Source organism: Mytilus californianus, unplaced genomic scaffold, assembly GCF_021869535.1.
Source record: "Mytilus californianus isolate M0D057914Y unplaced genomic scaffold, xbMytCali1.0.p SCAF_5, whole genome shotgun sequence".
In the NCBI taxonomy this organism is placed as follows: Eukaryota; Metazoa; Mollusca; class Bivalvia; order Mytilida; family Mytilidae; genus Mytilus; species Mytilus californianus.
In genome coordinates this window covers 121,135,192-121,157,718 of record NW_026262701.1, presented here as the reverse complement: position 1 = coordinate 121,157,718, position 22,527 = coordinate 121,135,192, and the positions used below count along the sequence as shown (strand labels likewise).

The following is a 22,527-nucleotide window of genomic DNA, read 5'->3' as shown; positions in this document are numbered from 1 at the left end:
CCTAAAATAGAACGATACATTTCTAAAATTTTGCTTTGGGTATGTCATATGACAGTCTCCACAAGTGCTTCAAATACCGTCTTGGTGGTCTCGTTGTAGCGTGTTCGCCTCGAGTGTAGGTCAAACTGAACACTTTAAAAGTGGCTTTAAAATTGTTTCTCCGCTCAGATCCGTCCATATTTGATGGTTTTAAGTCAGTCTGTCTGTATTGTTTCCACTTAAATCCGCCCATATGTGATGGTTTTAAGTCTGTCTGTATTTGATGGTTTTAAGTGTGTCTGTTTGTATTGTTTCCACTCAGATCTGTCCATAGTTGATGGTTTTAAGTCTGCTTGTCTGTAATGTTTCCACTAAGATCTGTCCATATTTGATTGTTTTAAGTCTGTCTGTCTGTATTGCTTCCACTCATAATCTGTCATCTGTCTATATTTGATGGTTTTACGTCTGTCTATCTTTATCGTTTCCACTCAGATCCGTCCATATTTGATGGTTTTAAGTCTGTATGTCTGTATCGTTTTCACTCAGATCCGTCCATATTTGATGGTTTTAATTCTTGTCTGCCTATATCGTGTCCACTCAGATCCGTCCATATTTGATGGTTTCAAGTATGTCTGTCTGTATTGTTTCCACTCAGATCCGTCCATATTTGACGGTTTTAAGTCTGTCTGTCTGTGTCGTTTTCACTCAGATCCGTCCATATTTGATGGTTTTATGTCTGTCTGTCAATATTATAACCTCGCTTACCTCTCCATATTTGGCCGGTGATGTGCTCTTTTTTATTTTCAAAATAAGTCTTGTTTTTATCGCGTTCATAAAGTCTTTATTCATATAAATAATATAATATTTGGTATATACAAAATGAGACATTAACCAAACATCACAAATCTTCATTCATTCTTCAGTAACAGACCAAATGACTGGATGGACACATTTGTAGGTCAACGTACAGGCTTCAACAATGAGCAAAACCCATTCCTTATAATGAGATATCAATTTTTAAGACGTTGAACATGTTTAACTTTTCAAACTAGAAAACCATCTGCCTGATTTATGTAAAAACAAAAAAACAAAACAATTATGACAGACAGCAACCAACGACAGCCACTGAATTACAGGCTCCATGTTAAAAAAAAAACGTCAGCAATAAGAAATCACGGGCGTTCTACGGTCTAAGCACTGCACGGGAGACAATAATTTCCAATGTTATAAACGGGATGCGGCTTATCATTGGATAATCTGTAACAGTGTAGGGTATACGTTTGCAGTTAATCTTGTCAATAACACCGTCAAACAATTACCAATAGTCATCGTTCGTGATAGCAGGAATTGGAGCAAGGTCATCTAAATCTACATTTTTAAGTAATGATATAAAGTCTTGCAGCGTTTTAGAGATTCATTTAGTATTACAATCGAACTTTTAGTAGAATCTATATCGCTTTTGTTATTCAGCTGTTAATAAGTATGCACTGACTGAACATATTCTAACCATCAATTCCAGAATTAAATTTTCTGGTCTTCAAACGTTTTAAATCAATAGAACAACAGCTCGTATATAATCGGTTTATTTGAGAGGACAGGGGTTTGGATTCTTAAATACCATTTCGGATTCAAATATGCACTGTTAGAATGAACCAGGTGGATAATAGTATAACAACCAATGCAGAGTGAAATATTTTAATTGACGAAGCAACAAAGAATGCGATGATGATAAACACACTTGGCAAAATAATGAAACAAGAGTAATGAACGGAAGGAATGTGCATAGATTTTCCAACTTTTATGCGCTTTTAAAAAACATAAAAGATTCACTGCATGCTCGTAAAGAGACATCCATGCATTTAAAATGCACGCATTTTTATCAAATCTGATTGCGAAGTATAGAAAAAGACAATAGAATAGTATTAAAATAAAGCATTGTGTATAGTTTGTTAAACAGTTTTCACTTTAAAAACGTTGCAAAAAATGAGTTGACGGTAGAATGGACAGAAGAAATTGAAAATACATTTAATTGCATTAAAAATCCATTTTGTTTATTTTTGTGAGTTGACAGTTTTGGTAAACACAGTGAATCATAGAGATATGTCTGCAAGACAATAAAGAACAGAAAACATAAAAATCTGTTTGGTGCATCAACATAAAAAACTGACAATCTTATTTGGACTCGAAGAGTTGGAGGCATATGCCATATAACAATGCTGAAAAAATTAAGAAAAAATAGTCTATTCAGAAAATTTCTCTAGAATCACAGATACTGGTCAAATTTTAATATGGATGTTATATTTTGAAAATTAAATGTGAAAAATTAAGCTGGGTTTCCTGATTTAAAGAAATTTCATTATATATTGGGGAAATCATGGCTTTAACCTATGACCTATAGGTCTACATTTGACAAGCATTGACCTTTTCCTACTATCTACCACTTGCATAAGGTGTACATAAAATAATCACCCAGAAAAAAATTGCACCTCATATTTCAATACTTTAAGCATATTTTATGCAGTTGTTAAAACTTTAAAATCAAGTGTTCTTTTCCTTCCGTTTACCCTCCATCATTATCAGTATAATTTCAAACCAACAAATTCTTGTTTGAATTGTAAACATTTTGTCATTTCGGGCTTATTTTACGTTAACGTTATGGGTCTTGCTCATTGTTAAAGACTGTAAGTACGGAGCCTGAAGTTGCCTACATCCACTTTATTTGGTCCCTGGTGGAAAGATTTCTCATTGGCAGTCATACCACATCTCCTTATTGCTTCGCCTCACGGTGCGAAACTATTACTTTCATACGATATTCACGCCATCTTGTAATTATTACGTAACAAATATCGGTTCTCATTGGTTGCCTGTTGAGGAGGGAAAGATTCTATTGGCTAGAATGAGATATAGAATTGGAACCATGTCCCGAACAGGAAAATATATTAAATACGGACATAGTTACAGTATGGGTATTCAAGATCCGATCTGATACCCAATCAATGAATAATTTTGTCTTTACTGGTTTACCATGCTATATAATGTCGAACCAATTCGTGTTGATAAATTAGAAGAGGGACAAAGATAAACAAGTTTTCGAGTGCTCATCTGACTATATGTGCATATACACCAACACTTAAAATGCACATAACTGCCAAAGATTCTCAAGAAATTGTCAAAATACGTGTATTATATGTTATTAAACAAAATGATATATAAAAAAAAACACAGCTACGTCAAGACCACATGATTCCCCCGAATTGTGCATTAGAATTATTGTGAGAAGATCTGAAATATTTGTGCATCTAAAATTTAATAGTAACATTGCTGTGTAAGAAATCATGCATGAGGATATCCATATGCAAATAAATATTGCGTCAAAATTGCCTGTTAAAAGTCCATATTTTTACGGAACTACAAAGCAAATTTAAGTTTTTGCTGGAAGTATTCATGGGCAAACTACAGTATACCCCAGTACACTCATCTAAGACGGGTTTATAAGACCACACTTATGAATATATGCATATAGGGGATAAATAACACCTTTCTCGTACTTCAACAACCACATAAACCCCATCTTACTTATAATTATGATACAGGAAGCACTCCAAAGCTTTTTAGAAAGCTAAAACTTGTTATAAATTAAATTCATTTTATTTCCAGAAAAATATTTTCCGAAGCATTTTTAAATTTAGTAAAAGCGATCCTAATTCATCACATTTTTACCCCAAAATCAATAAAATTTTCCCCCTTCCTGATATTTTCTATCCATACAGTTTCTTTCCTATAAGCAAGGAAGCTGAAGATTTTATTCGAAGAGCAATGCTTTTTAAAATTTCTTTTTAGTAGCAGCAACCTTTAAATTTGACACATTGATCCGAAAATCAATAGGCATCTTCCTCTTCCCTATATCTTCCAATTCATATTCTGTTTTGTTTTGCTAAAAAAAAATCCAACAAAGATAATTTCCGGAAATCACCTTTTTCGGACCAACTGACAGACAAAGCGACGCAGATTTTTTTCGGGAGCATAAAAAATAAAAGACAATATGCAACATAGTCAAACAAATCAATGAAAATACAACAATTCATCAATGTTAATTGCAGCGATTGATTTACAACATAAACTTGAAATGCAAACACTGAATGCAACGGATAATTTCCGCCATGTTTAGACATGTCTTAAACTGACTAAGTGATTTGTTCAGTTGACACTGTGTCGCTCAGTATCTGCTGTCAGTCAGATTAACATTCTCTTCTGCCTCGGTCTCATCTGGTTTGTCAAATTCACCCTCTTTCTCCTGCAATAATAACATGGTACAAACTTTACACATTTCAATAGGTTGATGAATTAAATCTTAAATTCTATTATATGTGGCTATTACTGAATTTGGACTTGTGCTAAAGAAAATCATAATTTTTTTTTCTTCACAAAATCTTTAAAATTCTATACGCGTTTATGGTATGTTCACGAAGTTGCCTAGAAATCCCACAGATTAATAATAAAACAATTAATCTTATTAGTCTTGAAAACACGAAAGTTCTGACATTTTGAATACCAATGGTAAAATAATCGACAACCTACCGGTTGAATTTTGAGTAGATTCCTGTATTTGTAGTTCAGAATGAGTACACCAACGCAGGTCATCACAATGATGATCAACAAAATCAGAGAGATCAGGAAAGTCACTGTAAAGAGACATTAATGATAGTGAAATAACACAATGATGTATGACGTCGACAGAGCTTTAGAAAACAACAATGCAACTATATCTATTTATTCTGTGCATAACTTCTATCAGTACGGAGATAATACTCAGGTTTATCAAATCATAAGACCGCAAGGAGACTGGCCCGATCTGTTCAAACGTCTAAAAAAATGATGTTTGTCTGATATTTGTGATTGGATGAGTGCCAATATGCTTAAAGTTAATGAAGATAAAACAGAATTAATTATCTTTGCACCTAAACATCAAGTGAATCATCTATCCGATTTCCGTCTGACATTTGATGGAACTGTTTTAAGCTACGTTTCTTGTGTGAAAAATCTGGGAATGTACTTCGATAAAACCATCAGTATGGAACATCAAGCTAGTGCGATCACTAAGGCTTGTTTTTACCAAATTCGGAATATTGGTCGATTTCGGTTGAAGCATGCAGAACGCTAGTGTGCTCCCTAGTTGCATTACGGCTGGACTATGGCGACGAATTGTTGTACGGTACCAACATCAACATTATTAGTAAGCTTCAGCATGTCCAAAACACAGCAGCAAGTTTGATTACCCGAAAAAGGAATTTTGACTCAATCACGCCAGTTCTTATCTCGTTACACTGGCTACCCTTTCATAACCGTTGCCAATATAGACTTCTTTTATATATGTTCAGAGCACACATGGCAAGGTTCCTAGCTACCTTTAAGAACTAATTAAGCCATACAAACCAAACAGATCCCTCAGGTCGGAAAACAATATGCTTTTATATTCTCCAAAGTCTGAACGAAAACGGCGTTTTGACAGGGCCGCGCATACACTCTGGAACAGTTTGCCATCGTCCTTGCGGAATGTGAATTCTTTCGACGTTTTTAAAACAAACATCTCAACACTCACATCTTTCAAACTGCTTTAAAGTATTTCTTGTAGATTTTATTTTATTTTTTTATAAGATATACCTTTAGCTGACTGCATTCATTCTAGACTGTTTTGTATATTATAGGGTACATGCATTTTTTTTATCTGCTTGTTTTATTCGTATTAATTATTGCTTTGTATTTTATGTTTTTTGGGTTTTTTTTTTGGTATTTTAAATGTGAAGCACTTAGAGTAGTTTGTTGTTATTATATAATGCGCTCTATAAATACTGTACTTATTATTATTATTATTATTATTATTTTCAAAATAATTAATTCTTGCTTAAAACGTTATGTGTAAATAAAGATACGTCTGGGACGTATAGATACAAATCATCGTGAATTTATGTTATTTTCCTAGTTACAAAGCGTATAGAGGGGGCCACGGTGGCCGAGTGGTCTAGGTAGTCTAAAGTTAAACTTTTGAAAAGTAACATGTCTGATAATGACACTTGTCCGGTGAGTAAACAATCTAGAGAAGATTTAGAACATATGTTTATTAATTGTATCAAACTGTCACAATTTACTGATTTTTTAATAAATTTTATGTGCAATATGATGATACCTTTGTAAACACGCTTGATTTTGACCAAACGATGCTAATGGGTTTTTTGAAGACATGTAACGGTTTTTTAGTTTTTATTTCACAAATTTTAATATGAGTATAGCAAGATTAAGTATCTATAAAAGAAGAAATTTCGTATTGTTGGATCTCCCAAGCTAAACTTAATTCAGTAGACTATTTTAAACATTGTTAGAAAAATACATCTCTCACTTTTTTATCTTTTAAATCTGAGAAAAGAACATTTATTATTAGATAAGTATTTAATATCAGACAATTCTGTTATTAAAGTAACAGATAACCATGCAGAAATATTGTATTAATTCTAAACTATGCTTGTTGTAGTGTAGTAGAATTAATATTTTTTAACTTTTGTTGAATTGCTTTTGATAGTGTTTTAATTGACTACATGTAACTGTTTGTTTGTGACATCAGGTACTGTCTGGTGAATTTTTATTGTACATATTTGAATAAAATTTAATCAAGAGAAAAAAGTAGTCGATCAATCAATCAATCAATCAATATAAAGCATATGGTGTGAACTTTGCCATTCCCGGTGATGTCAATATTAGTTTAACTACATTTACTGTTTTTTGTCATGAAATAAAACAATTAAACGCTCTACGTAGTGCTAGACAATAATTAGGTGTAATAACAGTGTTGCTATAGTTTTGTCTTACACAAAAAATTGAAATACTTTCAGGTTAATTGTATTGGATCTGAATACCTTCAGTGATATTAAGTTCAGATATATTGGTCACAAAGTATAAACGAAATTCTCAGAACTTTTCATTCCAAACAGGAAAAGGCAACAGTTAATGTCGACCCTAAGCAATCGCGGAACAACTCTAATTTGGGTGTACAACAGAAATATGAAAGATTTTGCTCTTTATTTAAAGTTTTTAATTTCTAAAACATAAAATGCATAAAATGCATTTGCATTTTATTTATCTAGGGAATGTTATGCCTTAAAACTATTCCAGATGCACAGGTTTGTCTGTACTCGGAGTAAATTTGTAGGTGTAAACACAGCCTTTTTAGCCACAGGGTCCACATCAACCTTAAACGGACTTGTCAACGCAAAACTCTCCTGTATTCAATAACAAAAGTACTACAATAAAAAAAAGTAAAACGCAAAATCATTATCAAAACGCTTACGAACTAGCTGACAATATGAATAAAAGAAGATTTGTACAAACAATCACAATTCAAAAGTCATGCTTTCAAATTAAGTTTGTTGAATTACTGTACCGGTACTTAAGTTAACATGGTAACTCACCTAAAGCATCCCCTTCTTCTGGTACTACGCTAATTATAACTGTTGACTCTGGAAATAAAGATTGCCATATTGTATAAAAGAAACTCTGTCATTCAAGACCACATTTTTTTTTTTGGTTTTGGTTTTGATTTTGTTTGTTGGTTTTGGGGATTGGGTCGGCGGTGGGGGTGGGCGGTGGATTACTTTTACATGTTTTAGGTTTTGTTTGTCTTCTGAGTGCCGTCTCTTTGAGGTATGCTCATGATCGCCTTACATTTACAAGTTTTTTTTATGATTTTAGTCTTACTCGTGAATGTCGAAAATCAAATACAAATTTAAAATTCACCAGGCTGTGATACAAATCTACATGTGATTCAGATTACAATGCACTGACAACATTCGGTAGCTTATAGTTAAATATGGAAAAAATAATAGACTATAAAACCAAAAGAACAGATGTGCACAATTACAGGTCATCAAAACTCATAGCGTATAGTAAGCTATAAACTGATAGATGGACCCTTTATTTTTAACCGTAACACATTAATACCATCTGCTAAATAATACTTTGACAAGATTTAAAGACACAATTCAACTGAAAACTTTCAGTTTATAAATCATGTGATTGAACTGAATTTCAAAGTTCAGGTTTTATCTTTCTAGACTAAACTTAACTTAGACTACGTTGAATAATACATTTAGGCTCTTTCGATTTTGATGCCCCAAAGATTTCATATATCTGACTTCCACAACGTTTGGTGAATTTAAAGAAAGTATTCTTGAAAAATATATTACAGACTAACACACAGGGGTAGACTGTGTGTCTGTGCAAGAGTAAATAATAAACGGGTGTAGGATGGTATGAATGTGTGTATACAGGAATTCACATTGACGGGGACCATATGTTATGTTTGTGAATATATAGGAATTCACACTCAGTCTGACGGAAGAATTGGTAGCGTATGTGAATGTGTGCATGAATTTACTAAAAGAGGTGACAAGTGTGTGAATGTGCATGCACGAGTTGACATTGGCGGGGGAAAGAGTGGTGTAGCTGTATGCATGAATTAACGATGACGATGGATTTGGTGGTCTGCGCGTGTGAATGGTTCATATGACGAAAAAAAGGTTATGTGTGATAATACTAATATACCAAGGATATTGTTAATATGTATAATGATTTAGTTGCAGTGTACATAATTTTTGTGCAAAGTATCAGTATTTTGAGAACCTCTATACATAGTTGAATGAAACACGCAAATTGTCTTTGATTTAGCATATCATTGTACTATCTGCACGACTAAATACTATAGAGTTTTTCCTAATACTGATCAAATATTTTTACAAGGACTTTACAATATATTTGGGTTTATCATCAAATTATGAGCATAAAAGGAAAAATAAAATTTAACCCAATCTGCTGTCCCCACTTGCAGCTTTATGTAAAAAAGTTTACTAGAAAAATAGGTTGTGATAATGAATGTATCTTGGGAAGAGTCACATAAAAGATGTGTTGTGTGAATCAGAATATATCTGAGGAAGGCTGGATTAGAACCACGTGTTGTGAATTATGATATTTATTCAGAAGTGTTTACTAGAAACACGTGTTTTGAATAAGAGAACCCGGGTACATAAGAAACCAGTGTTGTGTTAATTAAAAAAGGTATATTATGCGATTTTATTAGAACAAAAATTGACTTCCTATTTTCTTACCTTTTGTTGTGGGTATTGGTGTTGTTGTTGTAACAGAACCTCCTATTGTCTAACCTTCTGTTGTGGGTATTGGTGTTGTTGTTGTAATAGAACCTCCTATTGTCTTACCTTCTGTTGTGGGTATTGGTGTTGATGTTGTAATAGAACCTCCTATTGTCTTACCTTCTGTTGTGGGTATTGGTGTTGATGTTGTAATAGAACCTCCTATTGTCTTACCTTTTGTTGTGGGTATTGGTGTTGTTGTTGTAATAGAACCTCCTATTGTCTTACCTTCTGTTGTGGGGATTGGTGTTGTTGTTGTTATAGTACCTCCTATTCTCTAACCTTCTGTTGTTGGTATTGGTGTTGTTGTTGTAACAGTACCTCCGATTGTTTTACCTTCTGTTGTGGGTATTGGTGTTGTTGTAACAGTACCTCCTATTGTCTTACCTTCTGTTGTGGGTATTGGTGTTGATGTTGTAATAGAACCTCCTATTGACTTACCTTCTGTTGTGGGTATTGGTGTTGTTGTTGTAATAGAACCTCCTATTGTCTTACTTTTTGATGTGGGTACAAGTGTTGTTGTTGTAATATATATACTTCTTATATGTCTTACCTTCTGTTGTAGGTATGAGTGTTGTTGTTGTAATAGTACCTCTTATTGTCTTACCTTCTGTTGTAGGTATTTGTGTTGTTGTTGTTGTAACAGTACCTCCTATTGTTTTACCTTCTGTTGTTGGTATTAGTGTTGTTGTTGTAATAGTACCTCCTATTGTCTTACCTTCTGTTGTGGGTATTGGGGTTGTTGTAATAGTACCTCCTATTGTCTTACCTTTTGTTGTGGGTATCAGTGTTGTTGTTGTAACAGTACCTCCTATTGTCTAACCTTCTATTGAGGGTATTGGTGTTGTAGTTGTAATAGTAACTCCTATTGTCTTACCTTCTGTTGTGGGTATTGGTGTTGTTGTTGTAATAGTACCTCCTATTGTCTTACCATCTGTTGTGGTTATTGGTGTTGTTTTTGTTACAGTACCTCCTATTGTCTTACCTTCTGTTGTGGGTATTAGTGTTGTTGTTGTTACAGTACCTCCTATTGTCTTACCATCTGTTGTGGTTATTCGTGTTGTTTTTGTTACAGTACCTCCTATTGTCTTACCTTCTGTTGTGGGTATTAGTGTTGTTGTTGTTACAGTACCTCCTATTGTCTTACCTTTGTTGTGGGTATTGGTGTTGTTGTAGTAACAGTACCTCTTATTGTCTTACCTTCTGTTATAGGTATGAGTGTTGTTGTTATAACAGTACCTCTTATTGTCTTACCTTCTGTTGTAGGTATTCGTGCTGTTGTTGTAACAGTACCTCCTATTGTTTTACCTTCTGTTGTTAGTATTCGTGTTGTTGTTGTAACAGTACCTCCTATTGTCTTACCTTCTGTTGTCGGTATTGGTTTTGTTGTAACAGTACCTCCTATTGTTTTACCTTCTGTTTTGGGTATTATTGTTGTTGTTGTAACAGTACCTCCTATTGTATTACCTTCCGTTGTGGGTATTGGTGTTGTTGTTGTAATAGTACCTCCTATCGCTTGCCTTCTGTTGTGGGTATACGTATTGTTGTTGTAATATTACCACCTATTGTCTTACCTTCTGTTGTTGGTATTGGTGTTGTTGATGTAATAGTATCTCTTATTATCTTACCTTTTGTTTTGGGTATCAGTGTTGTTGTTGTAAGAGTACCTCTTATTGTCTTACCTTCTGTTGTAGGTATTCGTGTTGTTGTTGTAACAGTACCTCTTATTGTCTTACCTTCTGTTGTAGGTATTCGTGTTGTTGTTGTAACAGTACCTCCTATTGTTTTACCTTCTGTTGTTGGTATTAGTGTTGTTGTTGTAACAGTAAAATTGAGAATGGAAATGGGGAATGTGTCAAAGAGACAACAACCCGACCATAGAACAGACAACAGCAGAAGGTCACCAACAGGTCTTCAATGCAGCGAGAAATTCCCGCACCCGTACCTCTTATTGTCTTACCTTCTGTTGTGGGTATTGGTGTTGTTGTTGTAATAGTACCTCCTATTGTCTTACCTTCTGTTGTTGGTATTGGTGTTGTTGTTGAAACAACCTCCTATTGTCTTGCCTTCTGTTGTGGGTATCGGTGTTGTTGTAATAGTACCTCCTATTGTCTTGCCTTCTGTTGTGGGTATACGTATTGTTGTTGTAATAGTACCTCCTATGGTCTTACCTTCTGTTGTGGGTATTGGGCTTGTTGTAACAGAACCTCCTATTGTCTTACCTTTTGTTGTGGGTATTAGTATTTTTGTTGTAATAGTACCTCCTATTGTCTTATCTTTTGTTGTGGGTATCAGTGTTGTTGTTGTAACAGTACCTCCTATTGTCTAACCTTCTGTTGAGGGTATTGGTGTTGTTGTTGTAATAGTACCTCCTATTGTCTTACCTTCTGTTGTGGGTATTGGTGTTGTTGTTGTAATAGTACCTCCTATTGTCTTACCATCTGTTGTGGTTATTGGTGTTGTTTTTGTTACAGTACCTCCCATTGTCTTACCTTTTGTTGTGGGTATTAGTGTTGTTGTTGTAACAGTACCTCCTATTTTCTTACCTTTTGTTGTGGGTATTGGTGTTGTTGTAGTAACAGTACCTCTTATTGTCTTACCTTCTGTTTTAGGTATGAGTGTTGTTGTTATAACAGTACCTCTTATTGTCTTACCTTCTGTTGTAGGTATTCGTGTTGTTGTTGTAACAGTACCTCCTATTGTTTTACCTCCTGTTGTTGGTATTCGTGTTGTTGTTGTAACAGTACCTCCTATTGTCTTACCTTCTGTTGTGGGTATTGGTTTTGTTGTAACAGTACCTCCTATTGTTTTACCTTCTGTTGTGGGTATTAGTGTTGTTGTTGAAACAACCTCCTATTGTCTTACCTTCTGTTGTGAGTATTGGTGTTGTTGTTATAGTACCTCCTATTGTTTGACCTACTGTTTAGGGTATCGGTGTTGTTGTAATAGTACCTCCTATTGTCTTACCTTCTGTTGTGGGTATACGTATTGTTGTTGTAATAGTACCTCCTATTGTCTTACCTTCTGTTGTTGGTATTGGTGTTGTTGTTGTTACAGTACATCTTATTGTTTCACCTTATGTTGTTGGTATTGGTGTTGTTGTTGTAATAGTACCTCCTATTGTCTTACCTTCTGTTGTGGGTATTGGTGTTGTTGTTGTAATAGTACCTCCTATTGTCTTACCTTCTGTTGTGGGTATTTGTGTTGTTGTAACAGTTCCTCCTATTGTCTTACCTTCTGTTGTGGGTATTAGTGTTTTTGTTGTAATAGTACCTCCTATTGTCTTACCTTCTGTTGTTGGTATTGTTGTTGTTGTAATAGTACCTCCTATTGTCTTACCTTCTGTTGTGGGTATTGGTGTTGTAGTTGTAGTGGAAGTTGTAGTTGTTGTCGTCGGAGGGAGTGTCGTCGTTGTTGTCGTTGTAGTAGTTGTTGTAGAAGTCGTAGTCACTGTTTAAAAATGTCAGTGGAAAAATATCACATATCTTTTTATTTTTAAAGAATACAACTTTATTCATATATATAAATTGATGTAAATACTGGAAAATGTATCACGACAAAACTCCAAATGTCTCATTCTTGAATACATTTTGAATGCGTTCCACACTTTAATTTCGTTTCTGCCGGACGAAACATGTACGGTGCCCTACAAATTAGGATATACCATGCACAAATGGTATCTCTTTTGTATGATGCCAAATGAAATCAATACATACCATGCGTTTATGTTGAAAGTCTTTGTTAGTCCCCGAAGAAACATAACAATTTTTTCCTTTTGATTTTCTTTCCTTCGCAAAATCTCCTTTATTTTACACAGCATTGGAATGTTAGGAAACAAAATTGATCGTGCTGTTGTCTTTTTCTGTTTGACATATTTTGATTGTCGTGTTTGTATCTTTTCTCTCTTTTTGTAAGGTTTACACTGTTTTATTTATTATTATTATATTTATTTATTAATATTTTTTTTTCATCATATTGATTTTTTTATAAGTATAAATATGTAATTTATCATTACTACGTGTACGGAAGTTATATAAAAAAAAGAAGATGTGGTATGATTGCCAATGAAACAACTGCCCACAAGAGACCAAACGACACAGAAATTAACAACTATAGGTCACAGTACGGCCTTCACCAATGAGCAAAGCCCATACCGCATAGTCAGCTATAAAAGGCCCTGAAATGACAATTGTAAAACAATTCAAACGAGAAAACTAACGGCCTAATTTATGTACAAAATAATGAACGAAAAACAAATATGTAGCACAGCAACATACGACAACCACTGAATTACAGGCCCCTGACTTGGGACAGGCACATACAAAATGTGGCGGGGTTAAACATGTTAGCGGGCGCCCAACCCTCCTCATAACCTGGGACAGTGGTGTAACAGTACAACATAAGAACAAACTATAAAAATCAGTTGAAAAAGGCATAACTCATCAGATGGATACATATAGAAAAACATCTAACAAAAACATAGAGTGGACGTGGCTAGGTACTTGTACACCCCAACAACAAAAATACACTAAGTACAGATCTGAGAGTACTCGCAGTTACTGACAGCTAGTTCAAAGCCAATATCAACTAATAAAAAAATCATGCATCTAAGACCTAATTATCAATCAGTACACATCCAACATCCAAAGGATTTAGTGTAAAGAAGTCACAAACAGTCAGAAAAAACATCACCATGTGCAATGCCAAGATACAGGTATCGACAGATTGTAGAGCCATGAATATGCATATGTATATAACAATAATATTAGTTTGCTTTTAATTTACTGATGACAAAATCAATTTTAATACCAATAAAAACGATATTCAAAGATCTAATTACAGTGTTGAACTGGTAACCTTTTAGAATAAGTTTATTTAAAGGATCGATAAGTTTACCAGGATCGTTTCTAAATTTCTGGGCACGGTAAACAACATCTCCGTAAAGATGAGGATGTGCTATCCCGTTTGAAATAAGTTTTCTTCAGGTACAACCATACTTCAAAACCAAATCTTTATATCTATGGAAGAATTTAGTAAAGGTTTTAAATAATTTGTGGTAACGAAATCCCTGACTTTATAATTTACCAGTAATACATAGATTACGTTCATTAAAATCCGAAACGTTACAACAGACACGGGCATAGCGAACGAGTTGTGATATATAAACACCGTTAGATGGTTCCAAAGGAACATCACCATCGAAAAAAGGAAAATTAACAATAGGGAACGAAAAATGTCCCTTTTGTCGTAAATTTTAGTGTTGAGTTTCCCGTGTAAAACTGAAATATCTAAATATAGGAAAGGACAGTTATTACCGTTTATATTTGAATTATTTAAAGTAAGTTCCTTTGAGTAAATTTCGGCAGTATATTTAGAAAATTCTTGATTATTTAACGAAAAAATTTATCAATTAAATGCAATTTAGACGGGTCTTTACTGAGTTTGGTCATAAACTGTGATTCATAACAGTACAAGAACAAGTCTGCTATTAAAGGGGCGCAATTAGTGCCCATAGGAATACCTACAACCTGTCGATAAACTTTGTTGCCGAAACGTACATAAATATTATCAAGGAGAAAATTAACAGCTTAGTCAACATATTTATGACATTTTACACTAAATCCGTAGGATGAAATAACATTAACAGTACAAATTTTACTGGACCAGATGCGTATTTCGACGTTAACTGCTTTAAAATACTTAAACCAACGAGATTTATTAATTGCTGGTTGCTCATCGTCCAATGGCAATATTTCATGCATGTTCAGGACGATGGTCTGCGAGCTTAAACTAGCTTTCATTATCTGCGAGTATCTTAGATCGCTACTGTGTTGCTTTTGTCTGTACGTTTGTTGTTTTTATGTTTCGTGCCTGTCTGATGAGTCAAGCGATTCCCAACTGATTTTATTTTTCATTTGTTCTTTTAATGTGATGCTACATAACTGTACCAGTTTAGGTGGAAGTTAGAGCGCTAAAAGGTTGTTTAACCTCGCCAAACTTTACAAATGTGTCTGTCAAAGTTAGGAGCCTGTTATTCTATGATTGTCATTTGTGGCTGTCTCTCATTAGCAATCTAACCACATCTCCTTATTTTAGAGGAGTAACCAAAGTTGATTTAAATGCATAACTTTTTGACAGATTTGCCATCGTTTTATCGTTTTTATTCGAATCAATTTTGATGTAAAATCGTGCAAACTTCAAAGATAATGATATAAGGTATCAAGTAAAAAGTAGGGAGCTTCCGTTTGATTTTGAGGAAGAAAGGTTATGAAATTGAAAATGTTCAGCAGACAAAATATTATTTTTTATTTGTTGCTAATTCAATAGAGATTTTTTTAAGTTCGGAATGAATATTATTTTCAATTCGTTTTTGGGTAAGAAATCATTTTTCCAAAAAAATGCTAGCTTCCCCCGGCTTAGAATAAAAAATAACCCCTTACCAACACAGACATCGAACGAAGCCCCTGGTAAATCCACTACTTTATCTCCATTCTCACAAAAAGCATCAAAGGTGATGGATTGATCTAGAGATAATAACCATGTTCGGAAATTCTCTACTGGACAACCACAGTCTAATGGATTCCCTTCAACAAATCTGAGATAAAAATGACAAAGAAAGTTATTATAAATGTTAATCAAATAACGGACCAACAACCAAAGAGTTCACATGAAGATTTCTGAGATAAAACAAAATTAAATAGAGTAAAACAAAAGATAATCAACTATAGGCATACAGTCAAATGGATTCTCTTCTTCAAGATATCAGAGATATAATTATGTAAATACAGAAATTATTGCGAGGTTTTTTATTAATGCGAAAAATGCGACGGGATAAATATCGCAATAATAAAAACTCGCATTTTGATATCGGATACATATATCTGTATGCATATTTCCTGAAATCGAAATAGTAAATGCTCGTAATAATTTCTGAATTTTGGTTTTCATTTTGGAGGAAGAACCAATACGTTTTCCTATATCTATAAATCTCGGTATATTTAAAACAGAGAATCATTTATATGACAAACAAATTATACAGATAGAAGCTCTTTTAAAACGGAAATAAACATGAATTTAAATTAAATTTAATGTTTGTAACAAAGTGACAAACAATACTAAAGGAAAGTGTTAGGGAGAGAAAAAAGACAAAAATCATACAGACGATACACGAGCGAAAAACGTGACCCGCTTATAATTTTGATTATTGTCTTTTTTTTTTCGTGTCATGAGGTTCTATCTCATCTTTTTATATCTGAAATCTCATATTATTTTTCAGAAGAAAAGAGGCCTATAGATAAACATAAATTCCCAGTCATTCAATGCTTCCATGTCCTCGCTAAAAATGCTTTCAGTGGATTTGCCATTCCTTATTCTTAAGGCAAATCTAGTACGCATATGTTTCTTGAAGTAACTGAAATGTAATTTAGGTATAATGAGTTTGTGTGCATTTGGAATGAAAAATTACAGTGCATGACAAACCTTAAAACCAGTATGAACGTGAAATGTAAATTATGACTTACAACCAGTTCAACTTTGGCATGTTACTGAACAGTCCATCTGGTATTTCTGTAAGGAGGTTGTAGTTGAAGTTTCTGTTAAAAAAATATTTTCACTGACATCATGAATCTGAGAACAAACAAAAACCACGGCATAATGATAATTTTACTCCAGTCTAAACTAAGTTATGTACAGTAAAACATCAGTTTATCACATTCAAATCTCATTAGTTTCTAAAGATAACAAAACCAAATAAATCACAGATAAATGGCATATCTTAACTGAGTGTATTCTTTAACATGAAATTGAAACTTGATTGATTAAGATTAACACATTCAGCAGACATGCTCACAGAGAACAGTTTTCAGGATTAGGATTTGAGTCAAGCCTTTTTTTCAATTATTTTTTTCGGTTTTTTATTATGTTGTACTGCAAGGGGTAGAGTTAAGCGCTCGCTAACATGCTAAAATTGGAATAAATAATCTTCATACAGTATCAAGTCAAATGCCATTAAAAAAAAGAGGGGTCCATTTACTTGTTTTAAGCTAACGATTAAAATCAGTCGAAAAATGCATCTTGTCCCGATATGTCACAGTTTTACGTTTCGTTAGCAACGTCAGTACCTCCCCTGTAACTGTATCGTATGCTCTTACTGATTTATCTTGAAAACGATTTCATGGGCCCCTCTTTTTTAAAATGACATTAGGTTTGATTACGTATGAAGATTGTTTGTTCCAATTTTGAAAAAAAGTCACCGATGAATTTTTTTTTAATTAAATAAATATACAGCAAAAATGCCGTTTTCTTTTCTAAAATCCTGAAACTTTACACTGACAGCAGCCAGCGCAGGGGAGACAAATGGTATCACGGAACCCTCACTATTGTTTTACTATATCATCGTCAATGTTTAGTAAACTTGCATTATTTTTATTGAAGTTTTTATTTTTTGCCGCAATGGAACACTCCATAAGATAAAAGTTGAGCTTACTTACACTTCTACTAGGTTGACTGCGTTGTCAAAAAGTCCCTCAGGTAGCACAGCTATTTTGTTGTTGTTTATTTGCCTGTTAAAATATAGATATGTCTACTTGTGTGTATGACAGAAAATAAATTTCAACGATGCCCATATTTATGACATTATATTAAAATTTGTTCAATTTCATTATATCTACTGTATGAAAGTTGCGTAAGATATTGCTTAAAACCGCGAGATAGTAAAATCTTTATTTTCGTACCTCTCGCTCACAGAAAATTGAGCTGTCATTTCTTTAAGCCCCCATCACACTAGACCAAGACCATGAAGATCCCACTACGATCTATAAAAAAAAATAAGATCGCAGTGAGATCGTGGTATGGTCGGCTTGAATATTCAGTATTTCATAGTTTTCACGTTCATACCACGACCTTGCTACGATCCTGATAAGATCCTGCTACGACAGTAACACGTTATAGTTACGTCTTATAAGACCTTACAACGACTTACACGATCTCTGTACGCTTCAACTAAGACCTTCCCGATCGCATTACGATCTCAATACGAGTCTACTACGATCGAACCACGACTCCACTACGTTGTCACTACGCTCTTTGTCCCTATAAATATCTTGACTTTCCCATAGTACACACCAGTTTCCTTGAGAAAGCATGCCATTTAAAAGTATCAAAACACTGAGAGGTCGTGATACTAAAAGTAGAGGTATCAACTGAATGAGGTCGTGCAATTGTCGTGGCTAAGACGTAGTAGAATCGTAGTGAGGTCGTACTGAGGACGACACGCACGTAGTAGCAGCTCGTATTATTGTCTTCCTCGTCGTAGTATAATCGTATCAATCTCGTAGTAGAAGCGTAATGAAGACGTAGTGAAATTGTGATAATCGCAGTGAAATCGTGGTAAGGTCGCACAACAAAATATTTCCCATTGGCTTCACCGATTACGATGCTTCTACGACCATCCCGATCTTACTACGTCCTTACTACGACCTTCCTACGCTTCTACTACGACTAGTTTTGGCCACGACTGCACTACGAATGTTTTGAGCATGTTCAAAGTTGGTCGTGGACCTCCACGATCATGATGACTTGGCACGTCCTTACTACGATCTTACCACGACCACCACGATCTTACTACGATTTCCAAAATTTTTCATAATTTCTCAGGTCGTAGCGGGATCGTGGTCCTAGTGTGATGGGGGTATTAGATTTTTACAAAAGTTTTAGCTGCTCCTTCTTATTTACAAAAATCCCATATTTCTCCAGCTCACCACTAAATATATAAAGATAAGGAGATGTGGTATGATTGCCAATGAATCAATTTCCCACCAGAAACTAAATAACGTAGATGTTACGATTATATGTCACCGTACGGCCTTCAACAATGAGCAAAGCCATTATTGAACAGCAATCTTTACAAGGCTCGACATTAAAAATGTAAAAAAAATCAAAACCCGGTTTTTCAGAGCATAACAGACAAAGTTATTTAAACAAAATAAACACAAAGAAAAAAAAAACCGTTTACGGATAAATTTGCCTTAGACAGATACGACAGTTGTATCCATTAATGAACTTGGAATGTATCAGACGCAATATATTATTCAAATCAAACCAATAACTGTCTACCTTGGAGGACTGATAGTCAACCGGTAGCCGTACTCTTTTACCAAAAGGGGGAATATTAATGTTAATCATATGTCGATATTGACGACTACTATCTGTTTCAACCATGTGTAGATATTAAAAATTACTATTTCTACCAACAATAGGTGATTACTATGTTTAAGACCATAGCTGAACAGCAACCATCTTATTTAATTTCAGCCGTATTTTGAACAATTTTACAAGACTTTTGGTTTACACAGCTGTTAAACTTTTTTTTTAATAAATTAGCTTTCCAATGTTCTGTTTTGATTCGACCGCCACTGACGAGTCCAGGGGCGGATCCAGCTATTTTTAAAAGGGGGTTCCCAACCCAGGATAAAAGGGGGGGTTCCAACTATATGTCCCCATTCAATCATTGATCGTCCAAAAAAAGGGGGGTTCAAACCATCGGAACCCCCCCACCCCTGGATCCGCCACTAGTGTCTTATAAAGACGGAACGCGCATCCGAGGTCCCAATCTATAATCCTGGTGTATTTGATTTCTTAAAACAAATGATGACTATTAATGACAACTTACAGATAGGTTAATTCTGTTAGGTTGTCAAAGTAACCATGTGGAATCTTTGAAATATCGTTCTTTTCAAGTCTCCTATAAATAGAAACATAATATATATAACTATGGATAGAAACCAAACCAGCAACGATGAAAGAAGCAATTCAAGGGCGAATTCCAGATGATTCTTCACGACGATATCATGGATATCAACTAAAAGCAACAAGAAGGTGTAGGAGAAACAAGATAAATCAACAGGAACAATACAGGTATACAGACATAAAAGATTAATTAAAGAAACGAGTTGTATGTGGGTGTACGGACAAACAAGATCAATCAAAATTAACGAGATAGTTGTACGGACGAACAAAAAAGCAACAAGTTGTAAAGAAAAAAACAATATAACTAAAGAAATGAATATATGTGGGTATACGGACAAACAGGATCAATCAAAATGAACGAGACAGTTGTAATGACGAACAAAAAAGCAACAAGACAGTTGTAAAGAAAAACAATATAAACTAAAGAAATGAGTTATCATATGTGGGTGTACGGACAAACAAGATCAATCAAAATTAACGAGATAGTTGTACGGACGAACAAAAAAGCAACAAGTTGTAAAGAAAAAAACAATATAACTAAAGAAATGAATATATGTGGGTATACGGACAAACAGGATCAATCAAAATGAACGAGACAGTTGTAATGACGAACAAAAAAGCAACAAGACAGTTGTAAAGAAAAACAATATAAACTAAAGAAATGAGTTATCATATGTGGGTGTACGGACAAACAAGATCAATCAAAATTAACGAGATAGTTGTACGGGCGAACAAAAAAGCAACAAGTTGTAAAGAAAAAAACAATATAACTAAAGAAATGAATATATGTGGGTATACGGACAAACAGGATCAATCAAAATGAACGAGACAGTTGTAATGACGAACAAAAAAGCAACAAGACAGTTGTAAAGAAAAACAATATAAACTAAAGAAATGAGTTATCATATGTGGGTGTACGGACAAACAAGATCAATCAAAATTAACGAGACAGTTGTAATGACGAACAAAAAAGCAACAAGACAGCTGTAAAGAAAAACAATATAAACTAAAGAAATGAGTTATCATATGTGGGTATACGGACAAACAGGATCAATCAAAATTAACGAGACAGTTGTAATGACGAACAAAAAAGCAACAAGACAGTTGTAAAGAAAAACAATATAAACTAAAGAAATGAGTTATCATATGTGGGTATACGGACAAACAAGATCAATCAAAATTAACGAGACAGTTGTAATGACGAACAAAAAAGCAACAAGACAGCTGTAAAGAAAAACAATATAAACTAAAGAAATGAGTTATCATATGTGGGTATACGGACAAACAAGATCAATCAAAATTAACGAGACAGTTGTAATAACGAACAAAAAAGCAACAAGACAGCTGTAAAGAAAAACAATATAAACTAAAGAAATGAGTTATCATATATGGGTATGCGGACAAACAGGATCAATCAAAATTAACGAGACAGTTGTACGGACGAACAAAACATATTTATTTTGTAAATGTTGTCAAGAATATAGGGAAAAAAACAAAAAAGGTTAATGATGAGCACCTTGATATGTTTGCCATTTAAAAGGGATATTAACCCTTTCTTGACCATTTAAGAGGGATATTAACCCTTTCTTTTACCATTTGAGAGGGATATTAACCCTTTCTTTACCATTTGAGAGGGATATTAACCCTTTCTTTACCATTTGAGAGGGATATTAACCCTTTCTTTACCAAAAAAGTTTTACCTTTTCCCCTATTGATAAAAATTTTGTTAAGAAACGCATACATCAAATGCATCTATTTATAAAAAGAATAGTGTACTAGTAAAAGGATATCATAGACTAGTAAGTGTCAATTTTTTCAAATGCCATTGAAGTTCAATTAGTACAGTACTTGGACAATATCTTCAATCCAAATTTGGCAACTTAAAGACCAGGCTTTGGATGTCAGTCAACTTTATTAAGAGTGATTAAAGATTTGAAATTATCCCTAGAGCAAAACAAATGCCTTGCAGCTATCCTGGTGGACTGGTGAACCTTATTACTCTTTTATCATGACTTACAAGTCCTTACAAAATGAAATTTCTGCTCTTGAGGAAGATAGAAATTATTTAATACTGCAGTTTTCTGCAAATAAGCTGCAGGCCAGAGTAATTTCACGCTATCTCTGTTTTCAAAACAAAAATGAATTAATTAAAAAAAATTAAAAAGAATTAAAAAAAATTATTAGTAATAATGTATGCGAACAGGTGTTTTATCATTTACTTGTTAGTCCTCTTAAATGTTGAGTTCTTAATTTTGTATTTAATTCCTGTAACAAAAGAGAGGCAAAAGATACGAAATGGACATCCAACCTCATAAGTCGAAAATCAACTGACAACGCCATGATAAAAAGGAAAGACCAAAAAGACAAACAACAGTATACAAAACACAACATAGAAAACTAAAGACCGAGCAACACGAACCCCAACAAAAACCGGGAGTGATCTTAAGTGCTACAGATGGGCAAGCAGACTCTGCTGCACAAATTCGAAAGAAATTTGCTATATTTAAAATAAAATATCATATATACTCACAAGTCATATGCCGAAATTGGCATGCCTTTTGGCATTTTCAACAGATCCTTTCGAGAACAGTCAACAATTAGATTTCCG

The 22,527-nt window shown here is 34.1% G+C and overlaps 1 protein-coding gene across 1 annotated transcript; it reads right to left on the bottom strand.

Annotated features, from left to right (window-relative positions):
- Positions 1–3,971: 3,971 nt before the first annotated feature.
- Positions 3,972–19,906, bottom strand: LOC127700929 (integumentary mucin C.1-like). The gene is made up of 8 exons (XM_052204660.1): positions 19,843–19,906; positions 17,663–17,734; positions 16,694–16,765; positions 15,614–15,768; positions 12,513–12,623; positions 7,440–7,487; positions 4,558–4,661; positions 3,972–4,273 (listed from the first exon to the last, which is right to left on the bottom strand). The coding sequence occupies exons 3-8, from the start codon at positions 16,711–16,713 to the stop codon at positions 4,196–4,198; spliced, it is 516 nt and encodes a 171-aa protein (XP_052060620.1). The 5' UTR covers positions 16,714–16,765; positions 17,663–17,734; positions 19,843–19,906; the 3' UTR covers positions 3,972–4,195.
- Positions 19,907–22,527: the final 2,621 nt, after the last annotated feature.